Source organism: Nyctereutes procyonoides, unplaced genomic scaffold, assembly GCF_905146905.1.
Source record: "Nyctereutes procyonoides isolate TBG_1078 unplaced genomic scaffold, NYPRO_anot_genome, whole genome shotgun sequence".
NCBI classification, from domain to species: Eukaryota; Metazoa; Chordata; class Mammalia; order Carnivora; family Canidae; genus Nyctereutes; species Nyctereutes procyonoides.
The window spans coordinates 47,571,118-47,593,896 of NW_026575142.1; the positions used below are offsets into that span (position 1 = coordinate 47,571,118).

The window sequence follows — 22,779 nt, forward strand, 5'->3', positions numbered from 1 at the left end:
TGCAAATAACTTAGAAGTGAGAAATGACAAAGTACTGTGGCTACTGGAGCACTGAAAAGTATGACAGTAAACTTGAAGTGAGGTTTCAGGTTTGGGCAGAGGAACAGACATTTTTATTCATTACTGCATCCCCAGGGCCCAGTTCATTGTCCTACATCTCTAGCAAATATCAGATAAATTCTACTATCACTTTCCTTCTTCCTTTTCCATGAAGTACCAGAACTGTCTTCCTGCTCCCCAGATCTCGTATGATACTGCTCACAGGTTAGTGTCAGTTAAGTAAGAATGTGCTTCCAAGATAAGACCACCTGAGCTCCTGGTTTCCACATGTTGACAGAGTCAGAGCTAGACCACTGCCATTCCCAGTAATTCTTCTAAGTTGGTTGCCTGGCTCTCACTCAGGAAAATACATAGTGCCACTGGGGGCTTACTTTGGCATCATGTGGCTCCTGCTTACCTGAGATGTAGACCTCATTTTTTAATGTCACGCATGCAAACTCCACCCACTTCTTATTCTCACTCTCCAGCTCATGCTCCGTCAAGGGGAGCTTGGCCACCTCCAGGCGGCTGCGCCTCAGGGGGTCCAGGCAGGTTACCTCCGCCACAAACCGTTCATCCTTCGTGCAGCCGCCAATGATCATGAATACCTCAGACTGAAACTCATGCATCCTGGGCTTGGTGCGCTCCGAAATGATCTGGAAAACCAATGGGAGTATGTAAAGGCAGGAAGACACAGAGGTTCAGAGCCCAGGCTACAGAGCCAGACAGAGCAGAGCCCAGTTCCCAACTCTGCCACCATGTGACTTCACCTTGAAGTTCCATTATCTGTGTAATGGGGACTTTAGTGGTAACTGTCTCATAGGTTTGTGTGAGGATGAAATGATATCATATACATAGTGTGCCTGGTCTGCAGGCAGGTATACATAGATAATAGATACTGAACAAAGATTACCTATTGTTGCTTTTGCCACTATCTTAGGAAGTCCAGGTTCATTTACTATCAAACGCACTTCCCACTTTACCCTTCCTGCCTGGTCTGAAGGCTTGAACCCTGGAATGTTATTTCTGGCCACCTTCCACTCCCTCCTGGTTTTTTTTTTTTTCCCTTCCTGGTTTCAATTTCTTGATGATATCCCAGACTTTGCTCACTACTAGACCTCTTCTGAAAGAGAAATCCTGACGGTAGGCATATAAGAGCACTTACAGACTTAGGGGAAAAGAGCCAAAGAGAAGCACAGTGTGGCTGGGGATGTTGAGGGACTAGACCCCTACATCAAAGATATGACCCTTCAGAGCCTTGAACAAGCAAAGAAATCCGCACCACAGATATTTGAACCCAACTGAAAGAACAGAGGTTTGAAAGTCAAGTACATCAGAGTTTGGTCCTTGTTTCACTACCTATGACTATGTGACCTTGGAGGAGCAACACAATATATGGCTGTAATCACTTCTATGTCAAGAAATCATTGTGAGCATTCACTGAGGTTTTGATGTAGAGGGATGAGCAGAGCACCTGGCATAAGCACAGCCCTTAATAGATAGTCACGGCAGTAGGAGCAGCTAGAGATGTCACATTGGCATTATTAGGGAAAAGGGAGAGCTGCCCTCCTCCTGGTTCGATCCACCCTCTGGACTCAGTGGGGAAGGTTCCGCAGGTGGGCTTGTGGGGAGAGAGCCAGCACCCATTTTCCAGATGACCTGCAAGCTGAGGCTGACCTAACACAGGCAATGAAACTTCAATCTTGACCACAGATGTGACAAACAAGTTACAATAGCAAAAACTAACCCCCTCAAGTGGTGAATCTATTTTTTTAAAAATTTATTTATTTCTTTATTCATGAGAAACACACATACAGAGAGGTAGAGACACAGGCAGAGGGAGAAGCAGGCTCCATGTAAAGAGCCTGATGTGGGACTCGATCCTAGGTCTCCAGGATCACACCCCGGGCTGCAGGCAGTGCTAAACCGCTGCACCACCAGGGCTGCCCTCAAGTGGTGAATCTAATCAATGGTCACAAGTAAGCAGATCAGTCAACACCCAAACTCTACTTTTCCATAAGAGACTTTGGTTTTCTGTACCAAAGAGTCCGATACAGTAAATTTTGCATCCTCAATTCATGGCCATAAAGCTTGTCACAGGGCCCCCTTTTGGAGGTTGGCAGAAAGAAGTGGGGCTGTATGGGGCAATGGGCAGAATCTGAGGGTGTGAACAGTGGAGAAGACAGTTGGAGTAAGAGTGGGAGGGGCAATCCTAGGAACCGGGGGTACTGTGAGGACAGTGGCAAGACTGTCAAGGACAGGATCTGAGCAATGAGTTGGCACCAAAGACAAATTTTGCCACTCTGTGATTTTCTTTCCAACTATCTGCCCTGCTTCAAGGCTCTAAGTCTCTCTTTCCCACAGTTGAAATGCAACCCCTAACAGTAATCTGGTCCTTTCAAAAGGATTAGGGATTATGGAGCAATGCTTAGAGGACAGCATTAGCCTTCCAAATTGGTCCCTGTGTGACCCTTATTCAAGCTTTGAAAGCCAGGTCTCTTCTTCACAGTGGCTACCCTCCTGCCTCAATAACCTGCTGGCCAATAGGGGACTGGACGAGTTGTGATCTTACTCCTGATTCCCAGGCTGGTACCCCATTCCTGAGTCCTGGGTTTTGTGGAAGACTCTGCTCCCATTGACTGAAACCTCTGCATTCCTGCCTGCTATCTAGGTATTCCCACAATATCTGTCCTTGATTTCCCTCACCACCTCCCCATCCACTTACCCTTTAAGTCACTGGCATTATTTGTAATGTCTCTTTGTCCTTTCCACTAAAAAGCCATTCTTGACTTTCGACACATTTCCACAGCCCCGGATTTCCCCATCACAGTACTTTTCATACTTCCTTGTAATTTATTATAAGGTCCCTGATGGCAGGGACAGCCCTTATTCTCCAATGAACAAGTGCTTGGAGGTTGTGGGTTTCCACAAACATTTGTTGAATGAGTGAATGAATGAATGAATGAATGGGAGAGCTAGGTAACCCAATACTTTTGATATAGACTTTTTTTCCAGTCCAAATCACTGTTGTAACCAGCTTCCACAGTGGGGCCCAGGAATTCTCACCTCAGGGTACTTATGCTTTATGTTCCCCCCACAGTGTTCAGGGTTGGCCTCTATGCCAGTGGAATAAGGCAGAGGTGATGGTTTATCACTGTTGAAACTAGGCTATAAAAAGCACAATGGCTTTCATCTTGATTGCTCTCTCAGTCTTTCTGGGGCCATTTGCTCTGGAAAACCAGCTGCTATGGAGAGGCCCACATGGCAAGAAACTCTGAGGCTTCCAGCCAACAACCTGCAACAAACCTGTCAACGATCCTGTCAACAATCCTGTGAGTGAGCTTGGAAGTTGATCCTCCAACCTTATTTGAGCTTTGAGATGACTGTAGCCCCTGCCAACAGTTTGACTACAGCTTCATGAGAGACCCTGAGCCAGAATCACCCAACTAAGTCATGCCTAGATTCCTGTGAGCTGTGATATAATAAGTATTTGTTGTCTTAAACTAATGAAGTTTGGGGATAATTTGTCATACAGCAATAGATAACTAATATAACCATCTAACTGATGGGTATTAAGATCTACCTTATTACTTGGCACCAAAGAACTCCCAGGTGGTCACCATTATCAAACTGTAAATTCAGCTACATCTGACAAAATATTAACCCCAAAGGCACAAGTGCCAGTCTGAAGTGAGATGTGCAAGTTTGTTGCAGACACATGGAAGTGTTTGCTAATGAATCATATGCAACAATCAGGCCTAACCAGTTTCTTTTCAGATTGTTAAAAATAGAACAGACAATTGCACCTTGCTGACTACTCATTAACAGGACTTACACTAGGGGACCAACAAAAGTGACCGTGCTGCTTTTCAACAAAGCTGTCTTTAAGGGTGAGCTTCTGCTCCACTCAGGAGGAAGAGCTACCACACATGTCAGAGCAGCCTTTGGTATAAATCAAGGTGGTTGCTGGAAATTTAGGAGGCAATAAAATAAAGGGGAAACTATCTCTTCTCCAGAAGACTTCTCCTTTTTTTAAAAAATTAATTTATTTATTCATGAGAAACACACAGAGAGAGATGGAGACAGAGGCAGAGGGAGAAGCAGGCTCCATGCAGGGAGCCTGATGTGGGACTCGATCCCAGGTCTCCAGGATCACACCCTGGGCCAAAGGCAGGCACTAAACCACCAAGCCACCCAGGGATCCCCAGAAGACTTCTCTTAATGAAGGTCCTCGCTACCACTCCTAAATCAAATGCAGACTGACATTTGCTTTTATTTTTCTTAAATATCCCACTATTGCCACCTCCATAAGCTTAGAGGAGGAATAAGGTTAAAGGGGGGAGATGATGATAGGATAAAAAAGGTTTAATTTGGAAAAGGAAGGTTAAGGGGAGAAGTGTAGTCAGAAAATAGCCTTCAGACTTACACTACTATTAACAGAAGTAAACCCAAGATCATTCAAGCAGTGAGCAGACAGGGAGTTTCAGGGAATGAACTGGCAATTAGACCCCATTCGAAGATTACAGTGGTTGGTTGGTTCATTTACCAAGATTGTAAAAATGGAACGAGAAAGTGGCAGCAACCCTAGGACACAAAGAGAAATCTTAGCTTCAGAGAAAGAAAATGGTTGGTTGTGTGAGATAAGCACCATAAAGGAACTGTGAAAGAATGAGAACAGTCTTTATTTGTGAGGCATTACCATGTACCAGACAGGGTGCTAACCACATCTTATTCATTATCCTATTGAATTCTCAAAACAATTGTATCAGTTGGTGGGCATTATTATCACCATGTTACAAGTCAGGAGGGAGCTTTCAAGCAGTTAAGTGTCTTACCCAAGGACACACTGTCAGTAAATTGTGCAGTCAAGATTAAAACCTAGATCTGCCTAAATGCAAGCCCAGGTTCTTACCACTGGAAACTCTCCCAGATATCAGAATTCTCTCTTCTCCTAAATACAAAACTCATAATCCCACTCTCCCCCACACTGCAAATACCAGAGTCAGAGCACATACTTCATAGCAGCAATTTTGCAGAAGGCATAGCAGAGATATTTTACATCAGCAGAAAATCTTTATCACCTGCATTTTGGGGACTTAGGAAAAAGGAAGCAGAAATAAAAATAGCTAGAATACTGGAAGTGTAGTTGATCAAGACTCTGTACTTTAAATGCTGAACTGAGATCAGTTGCAGAGACAGACACTATCTGCAGTTTTATGAGGGCTTTGCTACACAGTTCTGAGCCATCTGCCAGCAACCCATATACCCAGCATAGGGTAGGACTCATATGGTTGCCTGGATTCCCTCCATCAGTCTGCTCAACACTGTTCATTTGCCTAGTATCTGGGCTTCTCTGACAGACAATAAATTTCACAAGGCAGAGACTGTTTTTGTAGTGCCTGGTGCCATATCTGGCATATAGTTAGTATTCAGAATTTATTTGCAAAAAATACATACATAGTATAAGTATAGCTTATTAAAATATATGGGATACTGTTGAAGTAGTATAAGGGGGAAATTTATAGTACTATTGACAATACTAGAAAAAAAGAAAAGTTCTCAAATCTATGACTTCAGCTTCCACTTAAAAAAAATAAAAGTAAACCCAAAGTAAGCAGAGAAAAAATAATTCAAGATCAGAATATAGGGACATCTGGGTGGTTCAGAGTCTGTCTTTGCCTCAGGTCATGATCCCAGGGTTATGGGATCCTGCAGGGAGCCTGCTTTTCCCTCTGCCTATGTCTCTGCCTCTCTCTGTGTGTCTCTCATGAATAAAATACTTTAAAACATCAGAATACAAATAAATGAAATAAATCATAAAAACAAATGAAACCAAAAGCTGTTTCTTTGGAAAAACTGATAAAATTGATAAACCTCTAACTAGACTGATCAGAAAAAAGAGAGAGGAGACACAAACTATGAATATCTGGAGTGAGAGATGTGACATCACTATAGATCCTACAGATATCAAAAGGATAATAAAGGAATATTGTGAGCAACTTTATGCTAATAAATTCCACAACTTCTACGAAGCGGGGAAATTCTTTGAAAGACACAAACTACCAAAGTACATTCTAGAAGAAATAGATAGCCCTGTATCTATTAAAGAAATACAATTTGTAGTTAAAAACCTCATAAAGGAAACTCCTGGGATGCCTTGGTAGCTCAGTCAGTTGAGTGTTGGACTCTTGACATTGGCTGCAGTCGTGATCTCAGGGTTTTAAGATCAAGCCCCATTTTGGGCTCCCCGCTCTGTGTGAAGTCTGCTTGTTCCTCTCCCTCCCCTACTTGCATTCTCAATCTCTCTCTAAAGTAAGTAAATAAAATCTAAAAAAAACAAAACAAAACAAAACAAAACTCTCCTGACTCTGATAGTATCACTGGTAAATTCTACCGAACATTTAAGGATATATTTGCAGAGTGAATTGATGACAAACACAGAACTGAATTGAGGACAACACAGAACTAGAAAAGGACACACAGGAAAAGGATGAGGCTCCAGGGGCCTCAGACAGACAATTCCTAAACCACTTGTGGCTAGGATCTCTATCAATATCTTAATGAAGGGATCCCTGGGTGGCGCAGCGGTTTAGCGCCTGCCTTTGGCCCAGGGCGCGATCCTGGAGACCTGGGATCGAATCCCACGTTGGGCTCCCTGCATGGAGCCTGCTTCTCCCTCTGCCTGTGTCTCTGCCTCTCTCTCTCTCTGTGACTATCATGAATAAATAAATAAAATCTTTTAAAAAATATCTTAATGAAGGTTTGGTAGCCAATCTCAGAACTATTGTACAGTGCTATATAGGTGTGTATGTTCATGTGTATAAACTTAACACACTGTCCCTATATTATTATTTCCTGATGGGTTTGTTTCTCTCCACTAAGACTATTTTTGTCTTTATGAAGTTTTGAATAAAACATTTCTTCAGAAATTGTTAAGGAAAATCTGGTACATCCAAATGATATGTATATTCATCATCTTGGTACTCATTTATCCATTCAACAAACATTTACCAACTGCTTACTCTATTCCAGGGAGTCTCCTAAGGTCTGGAGATGAAAAGTGCAGTAAGACATATTTCTGACCATAACAAGCTCCCAGTATAAAGATGTTTACAAACAAGGAAGTCAATGGTTACCATGTAGCGGTTGGTGCTATGATAGAGCAATGCACTAGGTACAATGAGAATGAGAAAGATGTAGCTGGAGTAGAAATCAACTAGATGAAGACGGGAAAAAGGCACCAGAACAGCACCTGCATTAGTGGATAAAAAGGCACATTCACTTTGGGGAACTGCAAGGAGTTCATTAGCAGGAGCTTAGCAAGAGGGAAAGGTTGGAGATGGCGCTAGAGAAGTGGGTGGGAGGTGAAGTATTAAGACAAGGCTCTGGGAGCTTAGGCAGGAAGCGTGTGGGCTTTACCCTGAAAGTCAGGAGGAGCCATGAAGAGGGTAAGCCCAAGAAACAATAATTGGTCTGAGTTTTAGATCATCCAATTGGTGAATGAACTGGAAGGAGGCCAGACTGAGGGCAGGAAGGTGAGTTTTGAGGAATTTTCAGAAATTCAGGAAGGAAATGACAGAACCAAGGTAACGTCACAGGATATCCATGAGACTTGAGGTTCTCCAGAGTGGGCAAAGTAGGAAAGCTACTCTGGAATGGCAACTGGACAGGGCACATTCTGTCCTGTGTGTCACCCCCCACCAATCACCACCCTTATGCACTCAGAAGAGGATGATGTGGCCAGGCATGGTGCTGAGTGAGATAGAGAATCACTCATGTCTTCATGAGAGATACAGAATTTCCTATCTCACTCTGTCCTCTCAGTAGCTGTTTATGATGTAGTAATTTTACAGATCAGAAATCCAGGGCTTCTGGAACTGCCTGCCTCAAACCATAAACAGTACAGTGTCTTCTTCTCCATACCATAAGGATTGGTACACACCTATGCTTCGGTGAGGCCACTGTCTCCTTTACTTCACTGCTTAACTACAGTGCCACCCTTTGTCAACTCACCTCATTGCCTGAAAGGTGATACATCCTGGCTTCCTGAAGCAGTGGGAAGACCTCTGGGCACTGCCTGATAAGAGGATCTGCCTCCACTGTCTCCACGAAGTACCATGGGTCCAGAAGTGGCAAGCGCACATTCTCAAGTACATAGGGGAGCAAGCAGAGCCGTTCTGACTGTTTGTGCCGGACCCAACTCATCACAGTCTCAAACACCTGAGCCTCTTCTGTCACATAAAGGTCATCACTCTTCAAGATGTGGTACAGAGTGTCCACAGGAAGTTCGAGGAACTCTTCGGAGTTCAGAATTTGCACAAAGTTTTGAATGATGTAATTTTGAACCTGCTTTTTCAGACTGTCCAAGGAGTGTGTGTCCGCCAGCCTTAGTATTCCCACACAGTTTTCTGGATTCAAGGCTTCTGTTAGGAAGCTGGCACAGGCATCCACCATCCGCAGGAACTAAAGGAACAGAAGGGAGGCAAATCAGGCCAGAAAACCATTAGTCCACAGGGAGCCTTGTCAGTGAGTTGTGTGTAGTGGCAAAAAATTGGAACAACCCAAATGGCTGACGATAGCAGCTTGCTAAAGAAATGATGCTACATTCTTATTTTCCACAACTCTGTAATCACTAATACAAGTAAAAAAGATTGTTAAAGGATATAGAAAATGTTCCTAATGTATTGAGTTGAAGAATCTCACTGAATCTGACCAAGCCTCTAGATTTAATCAGCAATTTACAAGAAATATAGCAAAAAGAGGAATATGTTAAATGACACCATGGGAATATACAATCAGCAAAATCTGGACTGTGAGAAACTTTACAGAACAACTAGTTCAGTTTCTTCAATAAGCACATCATAAGGGGAAAAGAGAGAGAGAGACAGGGAGGAGGAACCTAAAAGTGAAAAGACATGGAAGAGATACAACAACCTCGTGCAATGTATGGACCTTATTTGGATTATTATTTATTTTAAGTGTGATAATGGTATTGTGATTATGTTTCAAGAAGAATCCTAGTAGAGATACATACTAAAATATTTGAAGAAATGAGAAAAGCACTTCATAAAATCATAGGTACACTATGATCTTATTTTTATAAAAAATATGGAACATAGGCATAGAAACAAGACTGAAGGGTACACACCAAAATACTGACAGGTATTATGTCTCAGTATATCAGGGATCTTAGGACAATTTATTCTGCAGTAACAACCCCCACATCTCAGGTGCTGACGAGAATAAATGATTATGTCTCACTCACATTCCATGTCCTACAGGGATCTTCATTCTAAGACCCCGAATAACAGAAAAGTTCTTAGCTGAGATATGCCAGTCTGGTGACATAGGGAGAAAAGAGATGGCAGAGCCACATAAGGCATTTAATTTTAACACTTGAGCTCAGAAGTTGCACATGCCATCTCTACACACACTTAATTGGCCAGAGTAAGTTACATGGCAAAATTTATAGTCAAGGGAAAAATAATCCTTCCATAGAAACAGTCCTGCAGGGGTAGAAAGGGAAGACATTGCATGAGTAACATAAGGTACCATATTTTCTAATAAGACTGAGAATTTTCCTTACTTTTTTTTTACATACTTTAAAAATCTCCTAAAATGAGTAAGTAGCACTTTCGTAACATAAACATTCATTTGTAAAATTGTTGACTTCTATGTCTTTACTTATTTTTATTTTTTAAAGATTTTATTTAGGGGGATCCCTGGGTGGCTCAGCGGTTTGGCGCCTGCCTTTGGCCCGGGGCGCGATCCTGGAGTCCCGGGATCGAGTCCCGCGTTGGGCTCCCGGCATGGAGCCTGCTTCTCCCTCTGCCTGTGTCTCTGCCTCTCTCTATCTATCATAAATAAATCTTAAAAAATAAAATATTTTATTTATTTAATCATGAAAGACACAGAGAGAGAGGCAGAGACATAGGCAGAGGGAGAAGCAGGCTCCCTGCAAAGAGCCCAATTGGGACTTGATCCTGGATCCCGGGATCCCGCTCTGAGCCGAAGGCAGACGCCCAACCACTGAGCCCCCCAGGTGTCCCTATGTCTTTGTTTTAAATTACCATCATCCTCATGAAAATAAAAGTCCCATATGCTTATATAGCATTTAACCGTTTACAAAGCACTGTCATGTCCATTATATTATTTAATATTCATTTTACAGTTGAGATGTCTAAAATCCATCAGTTCATTCTTTTCTTATTGTTTTTAAATTTTAATTCCAATATAGTTAACATACAGTGTTTTATTAGTTTCAGTTGTACAATATTCAAATGCATCAGTTCATTCTTACTCATTGCTCTCTAGAGCTTAGCTTTGAACAAGTCCAACTTCCTATCCTCCCCCCTTGTCTCCTGGGCCAGTAAAGGGTCAAGTTCTCAGTGTTTGTGGGTTGATGAATTAACAGAAGGGAAAGAGGAAGGCTGAGTGGAGAGGACATGGTGGGGAGGGCTGGTCTGAAGGCAGGGCCCAGTGAGAATTTGGATGGGAAAGACCCACAACGGAAGGGGCACAGCCTGCAGAGGAAGCACTTCTATGATGACCTGAGGGTGGTATGGTTGTGGGGCCTGAAGGGCGGGGCAGGGCTGCTCTTAGAGTGAACCATATTGATTTAGGCTCTCACCTTCATTCCAGAGCATTCTAGGGGACCCACATCTCTGAACGTTGGGTGAATCCCAATTGCAACATATTATATTTCCATGTCAGAACACTGGATCCAATAGTCGGTTTAAAAAACATTGATTGAGGGTCAATGAAAATGTTAGAAAAGCTTGAATTCTGCCTCAGCCCGCTGTGTCTCCTGGCCTCAGCCATTGCCTGCAGATATATTCCTCGCATGAGCAACTGTAGAAACGGTTGAGACTGAGAATTCTAACATCTGTTTAGTTGTTTGCAGATTTTCAGTTCAAAGAGTAAAAATATACAACCGAGACGAAGCCTTGCTGAAGCCTCAGAACCTGTCACCAGAGCCCTATGTGGCCCTGCCCACAGAGACACCTATGAGCTCTAAAAGGGAACTCATTTTTAAGGCAGCCTCCAGGGCAAAGAGCAGGTATGCTATACCAGTATTTGGGTGAGAAGAAGATGATATGAAAATTAAATAGATTTTCTAAATATGTAAACTGTCTCTGGGAGACCACCTAAGAACCTGGTAACAGTGGCTGTCTCTGGGGAGGGCAGCTGGTAGCTGGGGACAGGGTAGAGAGGAAGACTTACTTTTCACCTATTTGTACTCTCTTGCATTGTGTGCCATGTGACAGAATCACCTATTTAAAATACAGTTTTCTCATAAAAATAAATGAATAAATAAAGTTTTTTTGTGAACAGAGAAAACACTAGAAGGTAACATATCAAAATACTATCCATGTTTATCTCAAATGCAGCTTTAGAGATAAAGTTATTAATTTGTCTTTTATAAACTTTGCTGTTTAGAACAAATGTTCTACACTGCATATGAAGTTTCTTTTTTATTTTTATTTTATTTATCTATTTATTTTTTTGGTAGAGAGAAAGTGCAGGAGTGGGGAGGGTGGGGGAAAGGGAGAGAGAGCATCCCAGGCAGGCTCTAGGCCCAGTGCAGATTCCAACACAGAGCATGAACCCATGACCCTGAGACCATGACCCAAGCCAAAATCAAGAGGTGGATGCCCAACTGAGTCACCCAAGCGCCCCAAAATGAGGTTGCTTTTAAAATCAGAAGAAAAAAAACCTCCTTGTGATTTTTCAAGTACACAATGAGAAAATTTTAAAAATGTAAAAAGCAAAGAACACTTCTTATATGCCACCCCCTTTGTATTACCCAGATAACTGAATCTTCACAATACTATAAAGTAGGTATTTATTATCATTCCTGTTTTATAGATAAGGAAAGGTTGTCCAGAGAAGGGAGGTAATTTCCTCAGAAACTTATAGCTAACCAGAGGTAGAGCTAAAATCTTAGCCAGTCTTATCCAATTCCAAAAATGCATGTTTTAGACCATTTGAAGCTACTTCAGGTTAAATAGTGTGTGCACAGGACAAGGGCTTAACAGATGCCAATGATGATTTGCACACTTCACCATAGAGAGCTCCAATAATCTGATCTGCCAAAGGAAGGCTTGGCCGACAAGGTGTTAATTCGTACCCTTGCTTAATGACTACTGATAAGCAAAAAAGGAAACCATGGAAAAGAATCAAAGCAAGTAATGGAGCTCACATTTGTTAAAAACATTGTTCTAAAGTGTCCCTCCCCATCCAGAAACTGTTAATCCCTCCTTTCATCCACCTGTTAATTTCCAGAATGTGCGGACGCCTGGGTGGCTCAATGGTTGGGAGTCTGCCTTTGGCTCAGGGCATGATCTAGGGTCCTGGGATTGAGACCCACATCAGGCTCCCCATAGGGAGTCTGCTTCTCCCTCTGCCTATATTTCTGCCTCTCTCTGTGTGTCTCTCATGAATAAATAAAATATTTTTAAAAAAATTTCCAGAATGTGTACTGAACATCTGTTATGTAGCAGGCCATCAACCAGTGCTGGGAGTATAGAGGTGAGCAGAAAGAAATGCAGTGCCTGTGCTCATTGGACCTTACAGACAAGTGGGGAAGGCAGACTTTAATCAAATAATCACACAGTGCCAAATTATAACTGTGATAAATGCTATATAGCAAAGTTCAGTGATTTCTCTGTTTAAAAGTGAAGACATAGCCTTATTCCTACCCCTGTGCACTGTCACCAGGACTCTCTCTGATATATACAGTCAACCTGTGTACTCACCTTTCCCCCAATATTCTTAAGCTTGCCTGTCCCTTTTTGTACTCATGCTGCTTCATCAGCCTGGACCAGCTTTCTCCTTCATCACTATCTGCTAAAATCCTGTTCTCCTTGCCCAGGGAAGTTTGACTCCAGAGCTCCACTTTTTTTTTTTTTTTAAGATTGATATTTATTTATTTATTTATTTATTTATTTATTTATTTACTTACTTACTTACTTATTTGACAGAGACAGAAAGAGAGAGAGAGAGAGGGAGAGAGAAAGTAAGCACACAAGCAGGGAGAGCTGCAGAGGGAGCAGGAGAAGCAGGCTCAATGTGGAACTTGATCCAGGACCCTGGGATTATGACCTGAGCCAAAGGCAGACACTTAACCGACTAAGCCATCCAGGTGCCCCCCAGAGCTCCACTTTTTAAGAAAGGACTCAGGATAGATCATCCCAATTTCAATTGAAAAGGCTCCTTTCAAGGTAACCTCAAAAAAAAAAAAAAAAAAAAAAAAGAAGAAGAAAGGGGGGCACGGAAAGAGTACCATGACCATCACCTTATCTACACAGGGTTGCTTTCTTCATTCAAAGTGTTAAATCTGGGACTGACTGACAGATGGGCTCCAGAGTCTGTGAAGCCCTATAATGGTGTGCAAACACATGTTTGCACATGTGGCAGTTTCTTTGAAATTGAGTTTGCAGGAGACACTGTGATCTGCTCTCTATTATCCATGAACCCGAGATAAAAGCCAACATAAGAGCAAAAGCCAAGCTGACAGGACCAGAGAGTTCTAACTAGGCTGTGCTTTAAGCCTTCCCTGCCTTTGGACATTTTTAATTCTGGATCAATACTTGCTTAAGAACAAAAGAAGAGAATCAAAGAAGGGAAGGGAAAAGAAATGGAGAAATCCTACCTATTCATGAAGTTCTTTCTCAAGAGCTACTTCCTTCTTTTTGGCTTCTCCAGTTGCCCAACATGGAATCAATTCCTCCTTCCTCTGTACTCCACTGAGCAACTCATTTGCCCCTCTGTGGAGCACTGATCACATTTTTCCCCTGTCAAGCATCTCAAGGGCAGATGCTAACAGCACCTAGCATAAACTCTGCCAAAAGAAGGAAAGAGAGAGGAGGAAAATAGTTTTCAGGTACCTAGTATGTACCATGATCTGTGCTAGACACTTTCCCATCCATTTTTCAATGAAACAAATTTTATTTTTAATGAATATATTTTATTTAATAAGCGATAATAAGGTAGGTTATTAGTACAGACTATTTGCGCAGAGGAAGAAACAGAATTCAAAGAGTGAAGTGCACTGCTTAAGGTCATACAGCCAGTAGTTGGTACAGATGACACTCAGGGTCATGGCTAACTCACTCTTCTCACTGGCCATCACACTGTCTTTATAATGTCACAATGTTGAGCTAACAAACTTTCAGGAGAGTCTGAAGAGGCCTTATGAGGACAAAGGTAGTGGGGATCTCCAAGCTGCTTACATTTCCCCCAAAATATGCTTCAAGAAACACTTTTGAGTGTGAGGAGTATAGAGCAGCATCCTAACCAATGGCTTGGAAACTGATGTGTAAGACAATCATGGGAACAAGAATTTGTTTTCTTTAAAATATATAAGCTTTTTGTTTCTTCATTTTCAAGATTACTTAGGACTTTAGCATAAATTTTCTTTCTCAGCCTGTCCTAATGACACATGAACTTGTTTATTAAAGCAGAGCGATGACAGATAATGGCAACAGACAGCTAGCTTCCTGTTTGAGGGGACATGTGAGCAAAAGGTTACAGTCAGGCACCTGACTCTTGAATAGGGAGACTAAAAATACAATCAAAGAAACCACTTGAGACATGGCTGCAGTTCCCATGAGAAGTGTCTACCTCAATGAGAGTATACCCTTGCTCCCCATCTTCACTGCCCCTCCTCAGCTTCCCGTCATGCTCTCCAGAATATGAAGTCTTAACAGATTTGACCAATGTGATTCCACATCTCCCTAGAGATGCCTTCAAATCCATTCAGGGAAACTGAAGCCCTATTTTGGCCTAAATCAGCAATTCCATTGACCAGAGTCCCTAAGTGACCATACAATTATTGCAAAGGGTGTATAAAGACATGGGTATTCTTACCTCCAAGTTCAACAAATCAGTGTATGTGAAAGGTATATGATTTGTTGATGAGATTAATAAATCAAAATCATTTGAAAGTGTTTGTGAATTCATGACCCATTGCCATCATTTTTCTTCTCAGATAATAGTTATGAAAAGTAAAGTTGTTCTCCTATGGGGTATGTACTGATTGTTAAAGAGAGGTCTTCAGAGGCATCCAAGTGGCTCAGCTGGTTAAGTGTCTGACTTGATTTCAGCTCAAGTCATAATCTTAGGGTTGTGAGATCAAGCCCCATGTATGGCTCTGCACTGTGTGTGGAGCCTGCTTAAGATTCTTTCTCTGCCACACACCCCCACCAGAAAAAGAGGAGTCTTCATACTTAAAAACTGTAAATTACTGCTGATCTGAATCTTCCATCCCTGCCCCTTTCCCTCTTTCTCAGGTGATACATCTACTTCAGAGCAAGGGGAATATGTGCCCCCTACTCCCAGGATGCCTTCTGCTCCCTCCAAACTTTCAGTCTTTGCTCTAGACTTGGCCAAGGGGTCTGCTGGTCCCTAGAAGCTCGGTGGGGTGGGTAGGAAGGGGAACAAGACCTGTAAAAGGCCTACTCACCAACGTGGGGCAGGTGCTGGGGAACTGGTACAACTGTAGAGGTAGATTGACCTCAGAAGTGGAATCAGTGGGAAAGGAAAGGGTGTGGGAAGTTTGGTCAAGATTCAGGCAGCAGACAGCCTCTGAATTTGCAGAGGAGCTAGTGGGGCCCCCAACAGGCCAGCAGCACATAATGAAGGGGGACACCACATAGGCCATACTAAGATTCAAGGGGCAAGTGCCACAGCTGGAGCTGTGTGATTCATCCCAGGGACAGGATGAAGGCCAGGGAGGGATTAAATGGAATAACTGTGTCTGGGACATGTTTGATGCTCAGGATATGGGTTAGGGGGTGGTTACAGAAGCAGTAGGTCATCTAAGTAAAGCCACGTCCTGAGAAGCAGGTCCATGAGCAGACAGCTGTAATATATAAGGTAGCAGGTAGAGCAGGTGGAAACTTTAGTCTATGCTTACAAGTCCTCTCTGCCTAGAATACATTTCCTCCAACCCAGCTGCCATTTGTTAAAATCCTACCCATTTTATGAAGTCCAGTTCAATGCCACCTCCTTCAGAACCAGAACTTTTTTCCACTCCTACATTCTGCTCTGGGGTCTGGCTGGATTGCTCTGTGGTTTGAAAGCTCCGTGCAAATCCTTGCTTTTGAGGCTTTGGGGGTAATGGTGGGTGGCAGGTATGTTCTGGCTTAGGCCTCAGATCATAGCTTCACTCTTTGATGATCTGAACTCTCTGTGAGCCACAGTTTCCTCTTATGGAAAGTATTGAGAATAATAAAGCCCAAGCTCCCTATAGTTCCACACTGGCCCAGGAGAGTAAATGGAAGTTTCTTGTGTGTCCTTGATAAGGACACAGAAGTCGCTGAGAGGACTGGAAGTCCTGAAGAAGCCTTGCAAATGGGACAAAGAGAATGCAAAGTGACCCCACAGAGACTGAGGGCCAGAATCAGGTGGGCCTGAGGATTTTCAGCTGATGCAAGGGTACAGGGGTGGGTGTCAACGATCAGAGGGAGACTGATGGAAACACAGATGCTCCACCAGGTGCCAGCATGCACCAGTGATGCAAATAACCATGGTAAGCCTGGACCAGATGCCTCTTTCTACTATGTCCTGGCATTCTGTAAAAACCCCTTGTAACTATGTAAGCAAGCCATATTCTAAGTTAATGAAGCTTTCCTGAAGTGAGATGCCTATAAGTTGACTACAATTTCTATCACTGGTAGAATGGGAAGCTCAGGATACAGATTAAGTTCAAAGTTAGAAAAATAGTAGGTTAGGGGCACCTTGGTGGCTCAGTGGTTGAGTGACTGCCTTTGGCTAAGGTTGTGGTCCCAGGGTCCAGGGATCGAGTCCTACCTCGGCCTCCCCACAGGGAGTCTGCTTCTCCCTCTGCCTATGTCTCTGACTCCCTCTCTGTGTCTCTCATGAATAAATAAATAAAATCTTTAAAAATGGAAAAAGAATAGGTTAAGTCACGGCTTTATCTTTGCACACCTGGGTTTCTAACCTACGAGTTAGACCCTCTACTAATTAGAACTCAAGAACAATATGAAATTCAGACAGGCAAAACAAACGTATGGTGACAGATGCTAGAGTGATAGTTATCCATGGGGCGGTACTACCTCAGGAGGGCAAGAGAGCTTTCTGGGATGCCAAGGATGTTCTTGGACTTGATCTGGGTGGTGGTTATATGGCTCCAAACACGTGTAAAAAATTAAAAAAACTGTACACTTAAGATGCGTGCATTTTACTAAATGTAAGTTATACCTAAAAATAAAAAAGAGTAACCATTAAGCTTAAACACAGAACTGGGAAGACTAAAGAGGTCCCACGTGGACAGCAGCAGGCTCACTGTTGAGATGGGGACAGCTGGTGGCTTCAGCTGTCCTAGTTTCCCCAGAGGGAGTTAGGCATGAGGGATGGTAGCTGTGCCAGTCTCGTCCCCTAACGCAGTTACAGGGCCCAACTGGTTCCCAGATTTCCATTGGGCAACCCTCTTTGAGGCTGCTGCCAGGCCCTGCTGCCTTCAGGATCACGGCTTGTTTTATTTTAGGCCTGGCTCCAAGGAATGGATGCAATATATGTAGTGGAGAATACACCAGCTAGCATTAGCAGATAGGAGTGAAATTCAGGCCCCTCTCTCATTAGCCATGAAACCTTGAACATTTACTTTACATCACTGAATTGTATTTATTTTCTCTCTTTTTTAAAGATTTTATTTATTCATGAGAGACACACAGAGAGAGGCAGAGACACAAGCAGAGGGAGAAGCAGGCTCCATACAGGGAGCCCGATGTGGGACTCGATCCGTGGACCCCGGGATCATGCCCTGAGCCAAAGGCAGAAGCTCAACCACTGAGCCACCCAGGTGTCCCTGAATTGTATTTCTCTTATCTCTAAATGGGGAGTAAAAATACCTACCTCATTTTAAATGAAACAGTACAGGCAAAAGAGTGGCCACATAGTGAATGTTCTGAAAGGCACAACAATCACTGTCATGGACTAGGAGATTAACCCTAATTTCTTATCATTTACAATGTCCACAAGGCAACACTGGTATGTGGGAGACCATGCATTAGTCACAGATTGATTTTATCTAGATAATAGCAAAGAGGGGCGGTCTGGGTGGCTCAGCAATTTAGTGCTGCCTTCAGCCCAGGGTGTGACCCTGGAGACCCGGGGATCAAGTCCCACTTTGGGCTCCCTGCAAGGAGACTGCTTCTCCCTCTGCCTGTGTTTCTGCCTCTCTCTGTCTCTCCCATGAATAAATAAATAAAATCTTTAAAAAAAATTAAAAAATTTAAAAAGATAATAGCAAAGAAATAGTTGGGCTAGTTTCCTTGCTTAAATCAACTGACTATTCTGATATTCAGTAGATATAATCTGTGGGTCCCTGTCAATGACAACAGAAGTTCATCTGTAACATATAGTAATGAGACCTGCTTTCGCTAGGTGCCTGGAATTTAGTTGGTGCTTAAAAATGAAGCAATTATTAGTATTAATCTGTGGAATACTTCCTTCCTACAACATTTCTTAAAGCCAGGAGTGGGCCTCTGGTGTCCTCTTAAAGTAGGTCAGGCACTTTCTCAATGGGGTCTTGAGCAGTTTCTGAGGTAGTCTTCATACTCAGCTAGTAATGAAAAGGGGAACATATATACCTTCATTGATTCAAGAAATATTTATATACTATGATCCAGATATTAGTAAGCTCAGAAGCCAACCCAGCCATCAGGGTCAGCCACTGACCACATGGCTACCTCGTCCATACAGATCTCAGCCCAGAGTGTGTTGTGGTCTGTGTCTTCTCAGGCCCAGGCCAGATGAACAGGCTCTCAACTCTGGCATCCCCCTATTTTCCCTCATGTCAGCCCACATGACTCACCTGATGTTCTTTCCTCTTTTAAGTTCCTTCTTCTAACCAGCTGCTCTGTTATTTTAGGTATCCTCTATCCCAAAACTAAATGAGGGGTGAGCCTGGTCTCCTTGATCTCACATCTTTTGCTTCCCTGCAGAAAAGCTCACAAGCCCTTATTCTTTCATGAGTTTTTAATAATAAAAATGAAAGTAATGAGTATGACAAAGTTCTCCAAACGAATGGGGCTGAAAAATCTTACCAAGTTCTTTTTTTTTTTTTTTTTTATTTATGATAGTCACACTCACACAGAGAGAGAGGCAGAGACACAGGCAGAGGGAGAAGCAGGCTCCATGCACTGGGAGCCCGACATGGGATTCGATCCCGGGTCTCCAGGATCGCGCCCTGGGCCAAAGGCAGGCGCCAAACTGCTGCGCCACCCAGGGATCCCTTACCAAGTTCTTATAGCCATTGTCCCAGGGTCTATAGTTTCTACGGTTTCTGACTGCCTTGTTCATCTAGAACTCAGGAGCCTGAAGTTCCAGCTAAGTTAAGTTCTCTGGGGCCCTCACTGGTTGACATTCACCCCAAAGACCCTGCTCCCCATGTGAAGTGTAATTTGGGTCTTTCCTTCTCTTACTCTTACCTTTCCAGAAATTACTTGGAGAAAATATATTTCTTCCCATCATTGACCAATAAATTATGGCTAGGTTATTGCAAAGTTCCCCTAGTGTGCAGTTCATTCAGTACTTGCCCCACCCTAACTTTTCTCCTAAAAGAAACTGTCCCACTCTGTGCTATAGGTGATTGCACCAATGACAACTGACCCCAGGGTTATCATTTTCATGAGGCCAGGAACTCATCAAGTTGCCTCTCATGAAAAGCTCTTTCAAACAGCAATAGTGGTGACTAGCTGGGTCAACTGAAAGATCTCTTTCTGGGAAATTCTGGTATAGAAGCAATCAGTGGATAATAGACCTGAAAAGAGAAGTAAAAAGTGAGGAAGCAGCTCAGGCATAATGATGGTGTGACAACTAAAAACTTTTACTATTGGATGGGATAGAGAACATCAAGATACTCTGATTCCCATTGATTTCAGTCCCACAGAGGTGGTATTGGCTTCTGTGGATGTTCTAAATAACAAATGCCAACTCTGGCACACTTTTCTCCATCTATAATTTTGAGTTAATCAAATACAGCACTAGTCCAGTCCATTCTACTAACCAAGTATCATATGAACATCATAAAACAAAACTTTAAATCATGGTCTCTTATAATACTAATCCAGGAAAAAGCAAAGAATGGGGGATGGCACAGGAGAATGTTCTCACAGCTCAATGCCAGCCCAGTTTATTCAAGGCACAAATTGTCCAAAGTAAAGTTAAAATTAATGGACAAATGATGGGAAGGAAATTCCAACCAGCATCTATTATGTGCCAGGTATTTTACAAATAGCATCTCATTAAATCCTCATAATAAGTCTCCCTAAAAGGCAGGTATTGTTATCATCCTAATTTTACAAATAAGAAAGATGAGGCTCAGACAACCTCAGTAACTTGTCCATATCCACAGAGCAAAGAAATGACTGAACTGGAATTTAAACCCAGGTTATGCCTGACTCCAGCACCCATACTCTTTCCACTCTATCACTCTGCCTTATAAAAGACTATGAAGATCTTGACATGTTTCACTCCTCAGGAGAGTCCAACAACATTATGCAGCCATCAAGAAGGCTCTACGCAGGGGCACCTGGGTGGCTCTGTTGGTTAAGCGTCCTATTTGGTTTTGGCTTGGGTTGGGGTCCCAGGGTCATGAGATCAAGCCCCAGGTTGGGTTCTGTGCTCAGCAGAGAGTCTGCTTGGGAATCTTTTCCTCTCCCTCTCTCTGTGCTTGACTTGTGCTCAAGCACGTGCGTGCTCTCTCTCTCTCTCTCTCTCTCTCTCTCTCTCAAATAAAGTATTTTTTTTAAAAAAGAAAAGGCTCTACACATTCTGATCTGTAACAATCTCCAAAATATATTGTGAAGCAAAAAAGCAACATGTAAAATAGGGTACAGAGTGTGCCAACATTCGTGTTTAAAAACCAGAAACAATGAGTGGGAGTGATATATGCACATAGACACGGGTGTGCATAAGATATGAAGGACAGTAACACAAGGTTAAAAGTGAACATGGCAAAATGTTCCACTGTCTCATTTTTTGTTTTTCTGAATTTGGAACAAAAGTATGTTCTATCCATTCAAATGAATACATACTTTTTTAAAACCACAAAGTGATTTCAACAACCTATAAACTTCTGTCCCTTGTGGTGCTTTCAAGCATGAAGATATTCCCAGTTTTCTACATCTGAGACATCAAAGCAAGTCATTCAGAAGCAACAGAAATCAGAAAGTGGTTTTTTTTTAAAGATTTTATTTATTTATTCATGAGACACACACACACACACATGCGCGCGCACACACACAACACACACACACACAGGCAGAGCCCAATGCGGGATTCCATGCCAGATCCCGGGATCACGCCCCAGGCCAAAGGCAGACGCTCTTCTGCTGAGCCACCCACACGTCCCCCAGAAAGTGGTTAAACAGATACCCAGGCACCCAGAGCACTCTACTCTTGTTTTCATAAGAATTAACACTCATTGGAAAATGAGTAAAATAGCCTCAGAGAGAAAACTTCGTATTTTTTGCCTACAAAGTGAACGAGATTTGGAAAAATTCTGAGGTGAGGGATTACCAGAATAGGGGAATCAATAATAAACAAAGCATGCTCTATGTCTCTTCTGTCTCTGTCTTCCTCTTCATTCCACCTCTGATTAAAATCCAAATCTCTTTTGAGGCTCACCACTTGAGAGAAAATGAGAAGGAGGAAGTGGAGGAGGAGGACAAGGACAAGGAGAGACTTTATGCCAAAATAATTTCCAGATTCATGAAAGATTTAAGTATAAAGCTATGGAGATAGTAAGACTAAAAGAAATTATAAGTTGGTAAGTATATAAGTAGTGGGGAAGGGCTTTCTAAAAACATATAACAAAGGTGGGGATCCCTGGGTGGCTCAGCAGTTCAGTGCCTGCCTTTGGCCCAGGGCGTGATCCTAGAGCCTAGAGTCCCAGGATCAAGTCCCGTGTCTGGCTCCCGGCATGGAGCCTGCTTCTCCCTCTGCCTGTGTCTCTGCCTCTCTCTCTCTATGTCTATCATGAATAAATAAATAAAATATTTAAAAAGAAAACATATAACAAAGGCAAAAAACATAAGGAAATGATCAGTAGGTCTGACTAAACACAAATTTTAGATTTTGTACATAAAAATAGCCATAACCAAAAATTAACAGTCAAATAGCCAAAGGAAAATATTTGCTGCATTATAAAACTCTTTACTATCTAAAGAGTTTTTATAAAAATCACCCAAAACTGAAAGGAGAACAAGAAACAGAAACACAAACTCCCTCCTCCATGAAACCAGGAGTTATCAGTAACCCCAAACCACAGAATATAAAAACTGGCAAGTGGCTTTGTTGAGAGCAAAGAGATCAGACCAAGTACCTACACAGGAGTTTGTCCCTCAAAACCCCAGAAAGCAGGAATATTAAAGTCCCAGGGAAAGAGCTAGGCCAGGGCAGATGGGTTTAATAACAGGGATGGGTTTAAGAACTTAAGCCTCCTGGGACTCCTCCCCACTTCTTGTGATCTAACAACTCTACTCTCGGAAAAGATTTATCCTCTGGAGAAACCAGACCAGAGAGGTTATGGACTCAGGGACACCAGAAATTGAGGAAGACGTGTGAGGACATCATAATGAAAATAAGGAGGCTAAGTAAAGATTTGCACATACACCCACACCCCCAGTATAGAATCCTTGCAGCTGTCTTATAGCTCCCAGGCAAAAGCTGAACTAGATAGAGGCCCTATCTAATGTGGGAAAGATTTCC

General features: G+C 42.6%; 1 protein-coding gene across 1 annotated transcript in view; it reads right to left on the minus strand.

Moving 5' to 3' along the window:
• Positions 1-22,779, minus strand: part of KLHL6 (kelch like family member 6) — a 61,209-nt gene that overhangs the window by 12,001 nt on the left and 26,429 nt on the right. Inside the window, exons 3-4 of the mRNA XM_055307679.1 lie at positions 8,053-8,502; positions 458-695 (exon numbers count right to left, since the gene is read on the minus strand). Coding sequence (XP_055163654.1) covers positions 458-695; positions 8,053-8,502 — 688 coding nt within the window. The remainder of the gene's footprint in view (positions 1-457; positions 696-8,052; positions 8,503-22,779) is intronic.